The 14,378-nt window shown below is 42.9% G+C and overlaps 1 protein-coding gene across 4 annotated transcripts in view; it reads right to left on the bottom strand.

Annotated features, from left to right (window-relative positions):
* Window positions 1–4,041: 4,041 nt before the first annotated feature.
* Window positions 4,042–14,378, bottom strand: part of IPCEF1 (interaction protein for cytohesin exchange factors 1) — a 167,811-nt gene continuing 157,474 nt past the window's right edge. For all 4 annotated transcript variants that reach the window (XM_027551900.1, XM_027551901.1, XM_027551899.1 and 1 more), the window contains one exon: window positions 4,042–10,191. In XM_027551900.1, the coding sequence (XP_027407701.1) occupies window positions 9,985–10,191 (207 nt within the window). In that variant the 3' untranslated portion in view covers window positions 4,042–9,984. The remainder of the gene's footprint in view (window positions 10,192–14,378) is intronic.

Genomic DNA, 14,378 nt, shown 5'->3' on the forward strand with positions numbered 1-14,378 from the left:
GGAGTGACATTGAGTCAGCCAGTTCTATTTCTTGCCTCTTGTTTCCTGACCTGTGTAATTTAGGGTACCATACAATGGCCACTGGCTCTGAAAAGCACACTGTATTCTGAAGGGTGGTGCTCCACTCTCACAATATATTCCTACCAGTAGGTGTCTCAGCTGCCCCTTCAGGAGACTTTTCCAAAGCTCTTTCAAGCCAGCAGCCTCATGAACATATAGAATGTGATAGAACCACCAGGTCCCACAGTCATGTACCCACTGCCTCAGTTCCTTGGCTGTACAGTGGGCTGCTCATTAAGGTCATGGTCCCAGTCTACTCAGATGTCTATGACAAAATACCATATGGTAACTCATTCTCTATTGTAGATGGCATGGCCTTGGTCCAGAATCCTAGGGATCTGTGCCATGACTCTCGTGTTGGAGGCTGTCATAGACTTCACACTGTTTCTTTCTGTGTTGTATCTATCTCTACTACCTACTGTGGGACCTGCCAAGTCATATAGCCCAAGCACGAGAAGGATTACTTGTACTACGGTCTATTCTTACTGTAGAGCCCATTCTTGTTCTGGGCTCTAGAAGATTCCCATCTCAATGAATGAAGTCAGAACAATCTTCCCAAGTACGGGACATGTTGCCTTCAAAACTTGAACAGACCCACCAAGCATAATGCTTCTTTCTTATTGTAGACATCTAAGCTTCCCAAGTGGCTCAGTGGTAAAGAATCTGCCTGCAATGCAGGAGACACAGGAGACAAGGGTTCAATCCCTGGGTCAGGAAGATCCCCTGAAGAAGGAAATGGCAACCCACTCTAGTATTCTTGCCTGGAATATCCTGTGGACAGAGGAGCCTGGAGGGCTACAGTCCATGGGTTGCAAAGAATCAGACATGACTGAGCACAGCCACACACAAGGTACAATAATTTTGTCCTTTGCATGAGATGTCCTGGCTTTCCCCAAGCAATTGGACCCCTAGATATTCCACATATTTAGCAATACTTTGAGCCTTTGTTGAATCTATCTCTCACCATCCGGAGTTCCTATGTCAAACCATAGCCTCCAAAGCACTTTCCCCTTCTTGCTCATCAAGTTCTTATTGCTTGTTACGTGATGTCATCAATATGGTGAACCGATATGATTTTCTGTGGAATGTTTAAATGGTCTAGGTCCCTTTCAACTATATCATAACACACAGCAAGAGAATTAATAGAGTCCTGGGTCAAGACCATAAATGCATTTAGTCATCCATTCCATATAGATGTGAACTGAAGGATGTTGAAGAGAATCCACTTCCCAGCCAAGGTTTATGTGCTGGTGGATGTAATCTGCTCTAGTAAAGAGACCACAGCAAACACTGCAGGTTCCGCGGGTTGTAACTTGGTTCAGTTAACAGGAATCCATCATAATTTGCCATGATCCTTCTTGGTTTTTAAGGAGACAAACTTGTAAATTGAATAGGTATGAGTGGGCACCTATACCTCAAAGTCCTTTACAGGGGCACTAACCTCTGCCGTTTCCCTTGGATGCAATGTTGGTTTTCATTTACGGTCTATTCTGAAAGAGGTGGTTTCAAGGACTTCTACAATACTTACTACTGGTTAAAAAAAAAAAAAAAAACTGACATGAGAATTCTTCCAGTTGCCAAGTATAGCATTTCCAATTGTACATTTAAAAATTAGCAAGACTTCTCTGGAGGTCCAGTGGTTAAGACTCCACACATCCACTGCAGAGGGTGCAGGTTCAATCCCTGGTCAGGGAACTAAGATTCCACATGTCACACGGTGCAGCCAAAAGTTTTAAAGAAGAAAAAAGAAATTAGAGCACATGGGCCATTTATCACTTGGCCTATATATTTCCCTTCCCTCCCCTAACCTAGCAGCCATATTATTTGGAAGGGGTTCCTGGGAATCAGCAACATTTTGGGCCTTATCAAATTTCCCTTGAAGGTATTTCTGCATACCGCTGTCTTCCCATGTATTTTGTGTCTGGAGACTCGTTTTCTATTAGCCGTCTCCAAAGATCCATATGGTCAGCACCAGCCCCAGGCTGTCGCTGTTGCCCATTGCACTAATTCTGACTACCTTGCTTGTGATTGCTAAGTGTTGCCATCTGGCCTTGGCATTTATTGGCCACAGCCACCCTGGTCGAGAATGAGGGGCATAAATAACATCCTGGCCTAAGTGGGGCTCATTTGGCTGAGGACCATTTTCTGGAAAAGGAGGATGCTATTAACTGCAAATCCTGAGGCATGAAAACTCTGGACAAGTGAAGGGGTCTGGGCCGGCTTCCACAGCGTCCACAACTATAATATTTGGCACCAGGACAGTAACTAGTGAAGCATCCAGGCACCCCACTGGCCTGGGAGTTCTGTCCCTTCCCCACACCACCTGCTCCAGACAGAACTGCCAACACACGCTCATCAGAGACTTCAGGGCAGGCAGAGCGCTTATGAGTTCCTCAAGCATGAGGCTGGAAAAACAAGCAGACCAGCATCAAGGGATTACCTGTGAAGACAGGCTTGCTTGGGCTGTTCAAAGAGAAAAGACAAATATAGTATTCAGATGGTGGTTTACAAGGGCTGAAATCAATGGAAATTCTATGCCTCTTGGTACATTTGAACATCATCATGGACTCACTAGGCTCTCTGGGACTCTTTCCTGTGAGAACAAGCTGGGACCTGGCATGGAGCAGCTCATAAACCTAAGATTTTGAGGCCTAAGTCACCCTCTGCTAAACAATATTCAATTCTCAAAAGAAGCTTTCTAATGCTTTGTCTTTAAATGCAGGTGTTGTTAAAACTTGATCTAATTGTGAAACTCCTGTATCTGTCACACCTGAGTATGTGTCAGTTTAAAAACTAGAAAAATTTCCCCTTACTCATAAAGATGGAATTATTAATATTTTTCCTATAGTGAATATACTTTGATGAAATCAAATTCATCACACGGTATGACAAAGGATTTCGTGCTTGTCATTAAAACTTAAGACATTCCGAAATTTCTGGAAGACATCGATGGTTCAGGGAGACTAAACAGGATATTTGAAATGGAGGTTTACAGTCAGCAGATTTACATGGTAGAATGATGGTCATGAATCTCTGGACCTGCATATATTGTACAAAAAGGAGTTAAGGTTGGAGGTTGTATTCAGGTTGTTAAAATAGAGAAGGTTGCCTGCATTAGGTGGGCTGAATGCAATCACAGGGGTCCTTAAAAGAGCCAGTGGGGAAAGGGGTCTCTCACTAGAGAGACCAGAAGCAGAGAGATACAATGTTGCCACTTTGAAGATGCAGGAAGATATCCAAGAAGCAAACAATGTGGGTGACCTGGAGAGAGCAAGGAAATACATTCAACACATTTTTAAGCTGCTACATTTGCAGTGGTACAGCAGCAACATAAAACTAATGCAAGATTGTTCTGGAAATCAAGAACATGCTATATTGATGCCTTTGGATAATCCCTTTGGTCTAGAATAATTTTTTACTGCTTCTGTGTGGGAGCATAGACAGACTTGCTGGTAGCAGATAGAGGAAAAAGAGGATGAGACTCAGCATGTAAAGTGAAAATTTGGAGGGAGGGAGGAAAAAAAATAAAACACTTTGTGTATACAGCAGTCAAGGAGGTGTTAAGTTCAACACAAACTAACCTCCTTTCATCAGTGGATCAGAATAAAGGCGATTTATGATGCTACTTCAATATTTTCATTGTCCCTTTTTCACGAACATATCTTATGTGTTTTAAGGAGCTTATGTGCTACTGGTTGTAATTTTTGTAATCTGCAGATTTTTAAGATTCTCTAAACAAGATGTGGGTACATAACAATGACGAGTTAAATTGTTTGCATCAACAATTTTGAAAAGTATAAATATATCTGCATTGAGAAAACCTGTCAGCTGAAGACCACTGGAGAAGGCCACCTGAGTTATTGTTGAAATAGATTTCTCAATAAAATTCTTTTATTTAAAAATCGTCTAGAAGCAATTATTTTGAAGATGCCACCAGAGGGCGCCCTAATCTTTGTAGACGATAAAAGCCCAGCCACGCAATACTTCCCAGGGAACTTTTATTTTGACCAAGCAACATTGCAGGGCAGAAAACGAACAGGAACAGAACATTTCCACTGTTTCCCATGTCATTTTACTAGACATATTTTCTTCTGTTTTTATTTTTATCTGAAAAGTCATCCTCAAACACAGAAAGTAGGAGAAATGAGTCATGCCTCTTTTTTTTCAGTTTGTTCCAAGAGGGGAGATGAGAGTACAATGAGATTGAAGGTATCGTTTTGACATTAACATTTGCCCCCAAACATCATGCAGTGCAAAAAGTCACATCCGCATCATGCAAGGACATTAAAGGACATGGTGGAATAAAATCCTGGGCTTTATGATGAGATGTTCATCATCTCCCTGGGGCAGGCGTCCCCTTTTGGATTCAAGGTAAAGAAATATCAAAACAGGGCAGCGAAGTCTTCTCACAGCACGAGAAACAGAAGTATTATTCAAAATGTAGAATCCATTTCTTCTTCGTTTTCTCTGTGGTCTGTGGTGATGTGTGCAAGGGTGAAGATGTAGAGAAGGCTTCCTGTCTCACAACACATAGAAACGAGATCGTTTTCTTGTTCACTGAGACAGCAGCTCTGGGTGCTAGAGGAATGACTGATCCACCTCAGTCCATTTCCTATGAGTTGTTAAAATCTAGTTTTGGGGGCTTCCATTTTTGTGACATATTACAAAACCCTAGGTAGGCAGTCACTCCACATTTCTAGGACTCTATTTCTCTTATATATAACTATACTCCCCCCCTCAAAAAAAAAATTGGATGGTGAAGCCAATTGGAAAACCCCAATCAAATATCAAATATTAGACCGAAGAGGAGATCCATCCTCAAACTTCATTTAGACACGGCAGCTTTGCAACACAGAATGACTATTGGGTGGCCCCCTTCTGCACCTAAATTACTCACTCAATCTTCTGTGGACTTCATCAAAATATTATCTTTCAATTGGAATATCATACAAAGAGGTATATGTCCATAAATTTACATATGGCTGGAACTGGTACAGCACCTCTCCTCAAAAGACTTTTAAGTGTCTGGTTCACCTCTGTGATACTGCTTGTGATTTAGAGGCTGTCTGAGGAAATTAGCATAATTACATAAAAAAGAACTCAGAGGAACTTAAGGTCCTAACCCTTAATCGCTAAGCTCAGTGTCTGGTATCTCCTGACACATTTTAAAAAGGAAAAATAAACAGATCTCTTTCATCCAAGGATCTCACAGCTCCTACCAAGCAGTGTAATTTACGGAAGGAAGGAAAGGAAGCAGGATGATAAGTTATGCCCCAATCCACAGCCAGCCCAGCTGCAGAGCAGTACAGGAGGAACGGTAAACTTTCAGGCCACGAGGAAGAGACTGTACTCAAGAAACAGGGGCCCTCAGGTTTTTGGTGGATGACCTCCGAGAAGCCACCATGGCCCTGTGCCCATGGCAGTGCAAGGGCACGTACAGTCAAGTTCACCTGCTGGTCCCCACACCACTGCACAAGGCAGAGATGGAGGGAGACTCACGTCCTGGCCACACCACGTGGGGGTCTCCCCAAGGCACTCATCCTGGGCCAGAAGGAAGAACGATAATCCACAGCCATCCCCAATATTACAGAGACCCCTCCAGAGGGGTAGGGGGAACTTGAAATACATCCATTTGCAAACTACTACAAAGTGCTACTTAAATCTAAGGCACCATCGTTTCACCTTGACCTCTGACTCCAGCACAACCGCTTGCCCAGGCTTGCTTCCTGCAGTCTTCACCATAGTGTGCTTTAGAGTCTTTGTCCAAGGCTGTAGGCCTGGGGTGTGACACAGAGACCGTGACACAACTAAGGATTGCTCAAAGCAACAGACGTCCTCCATGTGAGGGACACAACTCAGCAGATCCTGCAGTGGGCCAATCAGTGAGAGCGTCACATCCCGCACCAGGCAAACAGTGGAGGGAGCAGCCCCCGACCCACAACAACCCGAGAGGAGTCCAAGCCAGATCCTAGGCCACGCCAGGTGCCGCGGGTTCAGACCCGGTTATGCTCAGAGCTTCTCCACTTCCTGAGTGGTCATGGTGGTGTGCCGTTCCACAGCGCTTGACCACAGATCTCTTTTATCCAAGGATCTCACAGCTCCTAACAAGCAGTGTACTTTACAGAAGGAAGGAAAGGAAGCAGAATGATAAGTTACACCCCAATCCACAGCCAGCCCAGCAGCAGATCAGTATGGGAGGAACAGTAAACTTTGAAAACAGCAATGGGTGTAGAAATCTCCCCTTAGACCCACATGAAATGGCCCCAAATCCATTTCAGAGATGGTCCAGTCCTCGGGAATAAATCGGAAGTAATCCAATTTTCTCAGTATCCCTCAGATCAGAAAAAAATGGCTTCAGGCCCAGAGACTTACTGGCGTTACTTCTGAAGAAAGTCACCCCCCTCTTCTTACTTCTCTTGCCCTCCTCTTCAACCACAGCTGAAGGTGGGAACTCAGAGCTGCAGCCCCCACTACTTCCTAGCACAGCAGAACACAGAGCGAACACATCCCCAGAAGGGAAGTCACAAGTGAGCAAGTGAGTCTGGTCTAGAAGAGCTGGGCGCAAAATCCTGCAACTCAATTTTAACTTTCATGGGGGGTTCTGCAACTGTTTCAACTAACAAAGCAAAAACGTGTCAACTGACTTCACCTTGAAAAGTAACTGAAAGACAAGTCATCTCACAGATCTATTTTGCCTTTAAACTGGAGTGGTACCTGCTACTGCTGCTAAATCACTTCAGTCGTCTCCGACTCTGTGCAACCCCGTAGATGGCAGCCCACCAGGCTCCGTCGTCCCTGGGATTCTCCAGGCAAGAACACTGGAGTGGGTTGCCATTTCCTTTTCCAATGCATGAAAGTGAAAAATGAAAGTGAAGCCGCTCAGTTGTGTCCAACCCTCAGCGACCCCATGGACTGCAGCCTTCCAGGCTCCTCCATCCATAGGATTTTCCAGGCAAGAGCACTGGAGTGGGGTGCCATTGCCTTCTCCGGGAGCGGTATCAAGCGCTTCTCCATCAAGCGGTATGGACTTGAAAAGGTCAGTTACATGTATATTAACAAAAAATCACAGTAAAGCATTAGAATATATCTGCAAGCTGTTGAAGCACTTCCACCTGGGGAAAACTGGTTTGACGTTTATAGGGTGGTGCTGGAAACTAAAGAGAAATAAGGCAGAAGAACATATATCATAATATCCTTTCCTCCATGATTATTTCAGCTTTTCTCACCACTTTGTTTCCATTGCAAACCCTGAACAATCCACCTTCTGATTACAGGAAGAATTTGACCTGTATGCAGGTCAAGAAGCAACAGTTAGAACCAGACGTGAAACAACGGGCTGGTTCCAAACTAGGAAAGAAGTACATCAAGGCTGTGTATTGTCATCCTGCTTATTTAACTTATATGCAGAGTCATCATGCGAAATGCCAGGCTGGATGAAGCACAAGCTGGAATCAAGATTGCCAGGAGAAATATCAATAACCTCAGATACCCAGATGACACCACCCTTATGGCAGAAAGCAAAGAGGAACTAAAGAGCCTCTTGATGAAAGTGAAAAGGGAGAGTGAAAAAGCTGGCTTAAAACTCAACATCCAAAAAAACGAAGATCATGGCGTCTGGGCCCATCACATCATGGCAAATAGAGGGGGAAATGGGGAAGCAATGGAAACAGGAAGAATCAGATGCTGCTAATTATAGGCAGAATCAATGATAATTTCTAGAGTAAAGAGGATGAAACACCAGGCTTCAAACCAGAAGCTTCAGGGTCCAGCCTGAGGACCTGAATGGTTCCTTCTCTCAGGGTTACCAGTTCTACCTGGGGCAACAGCACCTAAATGCTCACTGGGTCACACTGACCAGCTTGGCCTTTATCTCTCAGAAGCTTCTAGTATTACAACGTGCTTTTTGTTTGGTTTAAAGTTGTTTTTTGTTTACAAAGTATTGAGACCTCTTAGTAAAGCTTAGGGAAAATTTCAACAACTATTTCCATTTAGTTTGCAGATAAAATTCAGAGGTGGGGGGTGGGTATTTCCATTTGAATGTCAAGCCACACACTCTGACACTACAAACCCAATGAGGTTGTGTTGACAATTTGCTCGAGGTCAGGCTGAAATGGGTCTCTGATGTGGTTATTCTTATGGAGAGAAGTATTCATGGTGATTAGTGAGTGGAGACTTGCCTCTGTTTCTCTAATAAAATGAGTTTCCTTTAAGGGTATTAGCCTAATAGTCTTCAGAAGACTGCATTAGTTGTGCTTCATTTGATTTAGGATGTGTGGGCATAAATGGCATAAACCTTAACGTGTATTTACTAGAAGGGATGATGTAAAAGGAAAGTCCTTTTCTGGTTAGGAGAATGGTTTACAACAGATAGAAACCTAAGCATTCTGGTGACAGAGACAGAAGCAGAGAGAAAAGCCAGAAAATAAAGATTATTATTAGCAATGCATGCCCTACATTTATCCCACAAGATTTCCTGAGCATTCCTCAGATATTATAGTGCAATATCATAACTCCAATGTACCCATAGTATTTCTATTTTTCTCAAGCAAAAAGTATATACTTTGAAATATATACTGAACAAAACATACCATAGTATATAGCCTCTTGTAAGACATTAGTAATCTAAACTTCTATAAATATCTTTAAATAACAAACATATTATAGATAGCTATTCACATAGGACACAGTGACACATAACCATACAAAAATAAAACAATCATCTTTTAACTCTTTTTTTTTTTTTTTGGAGTAAATTTCAGACACCAGAATCACCTTGTCAATACGGATCCTGGGGATCGCGGATACACATTTATTTATTTAATGGCCATGTTGTGCTTTTTGTGGGATCTTAATTCCCCAACCAGGGGTTGAACCTGGGCCCTCGGCACTGCGAGCATGGAGTCCTAACCACTGAACCACCAGGGAACTCCCTGGATGTACATTTATACCATGCATAGCTACCGCACCCAAGGGCCATGGCGGGAAACATTCCTCGCTGGATGTATTACTACATCCTGGTTCAGAAAAGCTTAGGTTGGAATAGAGGTGTCCGAGTGTGATGAGAGAGTTGTCTTTAGCTGTTCCGTGGAAAGGACACATGAATCAGGTCCCCGACCCCAACCCAGACAAAGTGTGAAAATATGAAGCTGTCCTTTGAATGAGTGGAATACAGAACACGTCTCTTTCTTGAGTGTTCCCATACAGCATTTGCTACGAAGCATTTCTCAACACGTGGGAAAGGCACCAGCGTTCTGGGTCAAAGGCAAGGGATTTGGGCTCCACGATGCCACATCTGTGCTGCTCCGGGCGCTCTGTGGAAAGCATTCCTCCACTCAAAAGGTGATTTGGGGATCCACGATGCCACATCTGTCCTGCTCTGGGTGCTCTGTGGAAAGCATTCCTCCACTCAAAAGGTGATTTGGGGATCCACGATGCCACATCTGTCCTGCTCCGGGCGCTCTGTAGAAAGCATTCCTCCACTCAAAAGGTGATTTGGGGAACTCAGCTACCCAACCAGATGGAATATGTACATTCTTCTTTTGGAAACTGAATATTTCTATGAAGAAGTATCCCTGGTCAAAAGTGATCTTTTGCCCGTGGAATGCTGTCCTTCTCTTGAGAACAAGAAACAAAAAATATGGTTTGCATATCCCACCTAGAACCCAGCATGGTCAGGGGTCCCAGAAGGAACACAGACACTGTTTTCTCAGCTGAACTCCATCCCTCCAGTACGATGGGAGCACTGGAATTGGTGAGGCAGCATCATCGTTTGTTTCCATCCCAACCGCATCCCTCCAGGAGGAGCTGGTGTTTCCAGGAACTGGGTTTCAGTTTTCCTTTACAAGGAAAAATGTTAAGCTCTCGCAACGTCTTGAAGAGTTGCCTGAGGGGTAAGACAGGAGGGGAGAGCATCCTGGCTGGTTCTCAAATTGAATTTTCAAGGCAGGCAGAGGAAGGTGGTTTCTGGGGGGAGCCTTCAGAGGCAGACGTGGGGGTTCGCCTCTGCTGATGTTGCTGATAGATGTCCTGGATCAGCAGGGTGTTCATGAGCTTCCACTCCCTATATTTTCTGGCTGTCAGCTTCGGATCATCCAGCAGCTGGTTAATCATGGCCAGGTCGTGTTCTTTACACTGTCCAAGTAGGAAAATAAAAAGAGACACAGAGAGAGAGGAGGGTGAGATGTGATAGCTATCTTAACTTCAATAAACCATCTTTAGCCTTTTGCAAATAAATGCACATATACCTTGACTGTAAAATTATCAAAGTGTTTTTACACACTAATATTCAAATTTCTACAACAATCCTAAGAGACATGGCAGGACACCCGCCCTTTGTGCTTAGATAAGCTAAGCACAAAGAGGTAAACATCCCACACAAGGCTTGGGGGAAGAACTGGACACAAAACCAAGGTCTCCTATGTCTCCTATGTTCCTGATTAATCCAGTATTCCACATCACAGTCATATTTCTATCTCAGTGTGAGCTTTATTCCTCCTGGGATGGATAACTGTATAACCATGTTGTTGACCACACAGTACTTATCCTAAGACATAAGACAGTACAAAATGTCTCTTTTTTTATTTTCTATTAAATTGTATTAATTTTAAATAAATTTCACACATTTATTTAATGTATACAGACTAAACAGGTAGGCTATCTTTTTATTCAAAGAAGATATCATTAAACTTCCATACAAACAATGCGTATTTCAATGACGCCAATAATCTATTCATATCATTTCACCCTGCCTCCTCCGCAACCAGTGACACACATTTCTGAAATGTCTGTCTCAGGTCAGGGGACTTTTCTATAGTCAAGGAATGGAATGAGACATAAGACATATCAGTTTCCACATTAAAAAAAAAATAAAAGATTTCTCAGCCTACATATTTATCACAAACCTATTCCTGCTTCCTCCATCTCTGTGACCGTAATCCCAATTTGGGATATAAAGTCTCACCTATCACCCTTAATCTGCTGCTACAGCCTACCAGGTGAGGTTCCTGCCCCCAGTCCCCACTTTGTATCCACCCTCTGTCCAACAGTCCAGGGAGTCCCCCTGAAATTCTGAGTCCTCTTAACGGTTCCCCTTCTAACCCAAGTTTCCACGGACATGAGCCCATTTGTTGATTCTCCACTTGCTTTTTCCTTTCCTCTCTAGGAGTATTGACATGGGTTTTCTCCCCCATACAATGCTGCTTCACCACCCCAGGACATGTCACACAGAGGACCTTCTACACCCTTCTTCACCTGCTGTTGCTGCTGATAAGTCGCTTCAGTCGTGTCCGACTCTGCACGACCCCATAGACGGCAGCCCACCACGTTCTTCCATCCCTAGGATTCCCCAGGCAAGAATACTGGAGCAGGTTGCTATTTCCTTCTCCAATGCACGCATGCATGCTAAGTCGCTTCAGTCGTGTCTGACTCTGTGCAACCCTATGGACAGCAGCCCACCAGGCTCCTCTGTCCACAGGATTTTCTAGGCAAGAATACTGGAGTGGGTTGCCATTTCCTTCTCCACTTCTTCACCTAGTGGATTCTAATTCCTAGAGTGATTTTCATATGGAATATTTCCCAATCTCCCTCTCTCTCTCTTTTGTTTTTTAATGGATTTTACTACAGCTCATGAATGTACATTCACTTCAGGCAGAGGACCTCCTTCACCTAGTCGACTCTAATTCATACCTAGAGTGATTTTCACATGGAACATTGGCCAATCTCTTTTTTTTTTTTAATGGATTTTACTACCGCTCATAAATGTACATTCACTTCGGGTATCATGCTCTCCAAAAAACTGAACCCCCAGATTGAACTGAGAAGATTTTTTCATGCTTGCATGCCTTCCAATGCTTGGAACCCTCTTAGAACTTACCACATCACACTTAGATGTTCATGGGTCTGTCACGTCGTCTATTCTAAAGCTTCTTAAGGAAAGCGACAAGGAACATATTTTATTCATTCCTGCATTCCCCAAATCTCACACAGTGCTGAGGGCCAGATAGACATTCAGTTATGAACTATCTCTGCTAATCTGGGGCAGGATGTGCATAGGTAAGCATTCACTGCTGTGCTTACTGGTCCAAGTTCAAATGCATGACCACTGCCATTAAGTGGACTTGCACGACTATTCAGTAACTGTGTTTTCTCATCCCTTTTTTCTCCCACTCCCCTAAATGACTATTTCAGAGTTTCTCATTTCTGCTCAGATCTCCTCCCCAATCCTCCCCTGTAGCTGAGGACCCTGCTCTTTATTTTTTTGAGGAAATGGAAACAATCAGAAGAGTAGTTCTCCCAAGCTCCTATTGCCTTCTATCTACATCAGCACAAGTACATGCTGCCTTCCTTCCTGTTCACTTGGGTGAAATGTCTGTGCTTCCAGCAAAGACCCATCTCTCTACTTGTAAAAGCATGTTCTTTCGTACATTTAGGAAATTTTCTCCAGCAATTCTCACCCCTTTCCTGTGACTCATCAGTTTCCCATCTGCAGGTGATCATTCTCACTGGCGTACTCATATGCTCTTATTTATCATACAAGCCCTTCCTTGACCCCCTTCTCTGCTTCCAATGTCCTTGTGCCTCCTCTTTTAGACCCACTGGCACATGAATGTATTGTTTGTGCTCTACATTCAGCTTTAACTTATGCTTTATTTGGAGTGTTTTATTATATTTTCTTGTCTTCTTCTTTTCCTGTTTCTAAATTGACTGGAGTAACATGCATTTCAAGGGAAAAGGTTCACACACATAGTAATCTGAGTAGTGAGATTTATCATTTTGAATCACAAAAGCAAGGGTGTGGTGATAAACGGAGGTTAAAAGATACTTTGGGGTTTCAGGAAGGAGAGAAAAACTGTGCAGAAGGAAAGTAACCAAAGAGGAATACCCAGGAGGTTGGCCAAGACCAAGAAACAGAGGAAAGAAAGGTTAGTAAGTAAAGTGGGTAACTAGGAAGGACTGCCAGAAAGTCAAGCAAAGCCAAGGCAGTTTTCTCTCTGAGTCCAACATCAACACTTCAGAAAACAATCTTTCCCACCCAAAAATATGCTTCTATTCTCTAGTCTTACCATAGCACTATGGTAAGTAGTCACTTAAGGAGTTTCACTTCGTTCTTAAGAAATCTTGATATCTGTCCAGAGAGTGATCCTAATATGCTATTGAAGAAATTATTAATTAAGATCTTGGCAAATCAACAAAATTTGGAAAACTGATTTTTTCAAGGCAAAAATGAATTCACCACCCCTCTAAAGGGGATAAAAGGTTTTAGGAAAGGATCTCTTCAACTTTGGGCTAACACTTCTCATACGGTTTCTAGCTCTAAATAATTCAAATTTCTTCCCATTCAGCTCAAGTCTGTGTTAGTTCCTTTATGGATAAAAGAAAAAAACTGTAGATAAGAATAGAGAGGAAGGAAATTAGCAAAACAATAAAACTCTCTGAGCTCCTTCCTAGACTTGGCAACCCAGGGTCAAGAGCATCAGGCAAAAAGCCCTGCTTCTCCCCTGTAGAGCAAGAGGCTTGCTGAATGCTTTGAACTACTTTTACAACATCCTTCTGGTTTTCTGGCAGGCAGGGTCTGATAGAGTTCTGAAAAATATCATCCTTTCATTTTTTTACTCCAACTATTCAGTGCATGGTTTGTATCAAGACCTAAGCATTGGAAATGGATTCTATCAGAGCAGTTGGGCAAAGAAAGGTCTGTTCCCCTTCAGATACAAGTGAGGGTAGTTTTCGGAGAAAGTTTCAGTTGGACTCATTAATCATTTCATTAATCATTCATTTAAAAATAAAGACAGGCTTAGCCAAAAGTCAGGGAAGGTGGAGCTCTCGGAGACTCTTAAAGATCTAAAGATCTCTAGTGTGCGACACAATAGTTTGCTCAACTTCCTAAAAGAATTTCTATAGAGAGTATTCATTCCAATACAATCCCCGTGCAAGAATTTTTCTTTATTTCTGGAATGTGCCTACACTACTATAAACATTATTATTAAAATAGTTTGCTTGCTTCTGCATGAAACTGTTCTTTTTTTTGGCTTGTCCACACTCCAGCTTTGAAGTATTTTTTTATATATTTATATTGCAATGTAATATACACAGAGCAAAATGTACATATAAAGTCTGTGCTTAATAAAATCATCACAAAAAGAGCACATTTGTGTAACCACTGTCACAGTCAAGGAAAGACTCTTATCTGGCACTTCAAAAGCTTTACTGTGGTCCTACTCAGTATATATCCTCACCTTTTCCTCAAAGGTGACCACTATCCTAACAGCTTGAGTTTTAAAGACAGAACTCCCCTGGTGGTGGAGTGGTTAAGAATCCCC

Source organism: Bos indicus x Bos taurus, chromosome 9, assembly GCF_003369695.1.
Source record: "Bos indicus x Bos taurus breed Angus x Brahman F1 hybrid chromosome 9, Bos_hybrid_MaternalHap_v2.0, whole genome shotgun sequence".
NCBI lineage: Eukaryota > Metazoa > Chordata > Mammalia > Artiodactyla > Bovidae > Bos > Bos indicus x Bos taurus.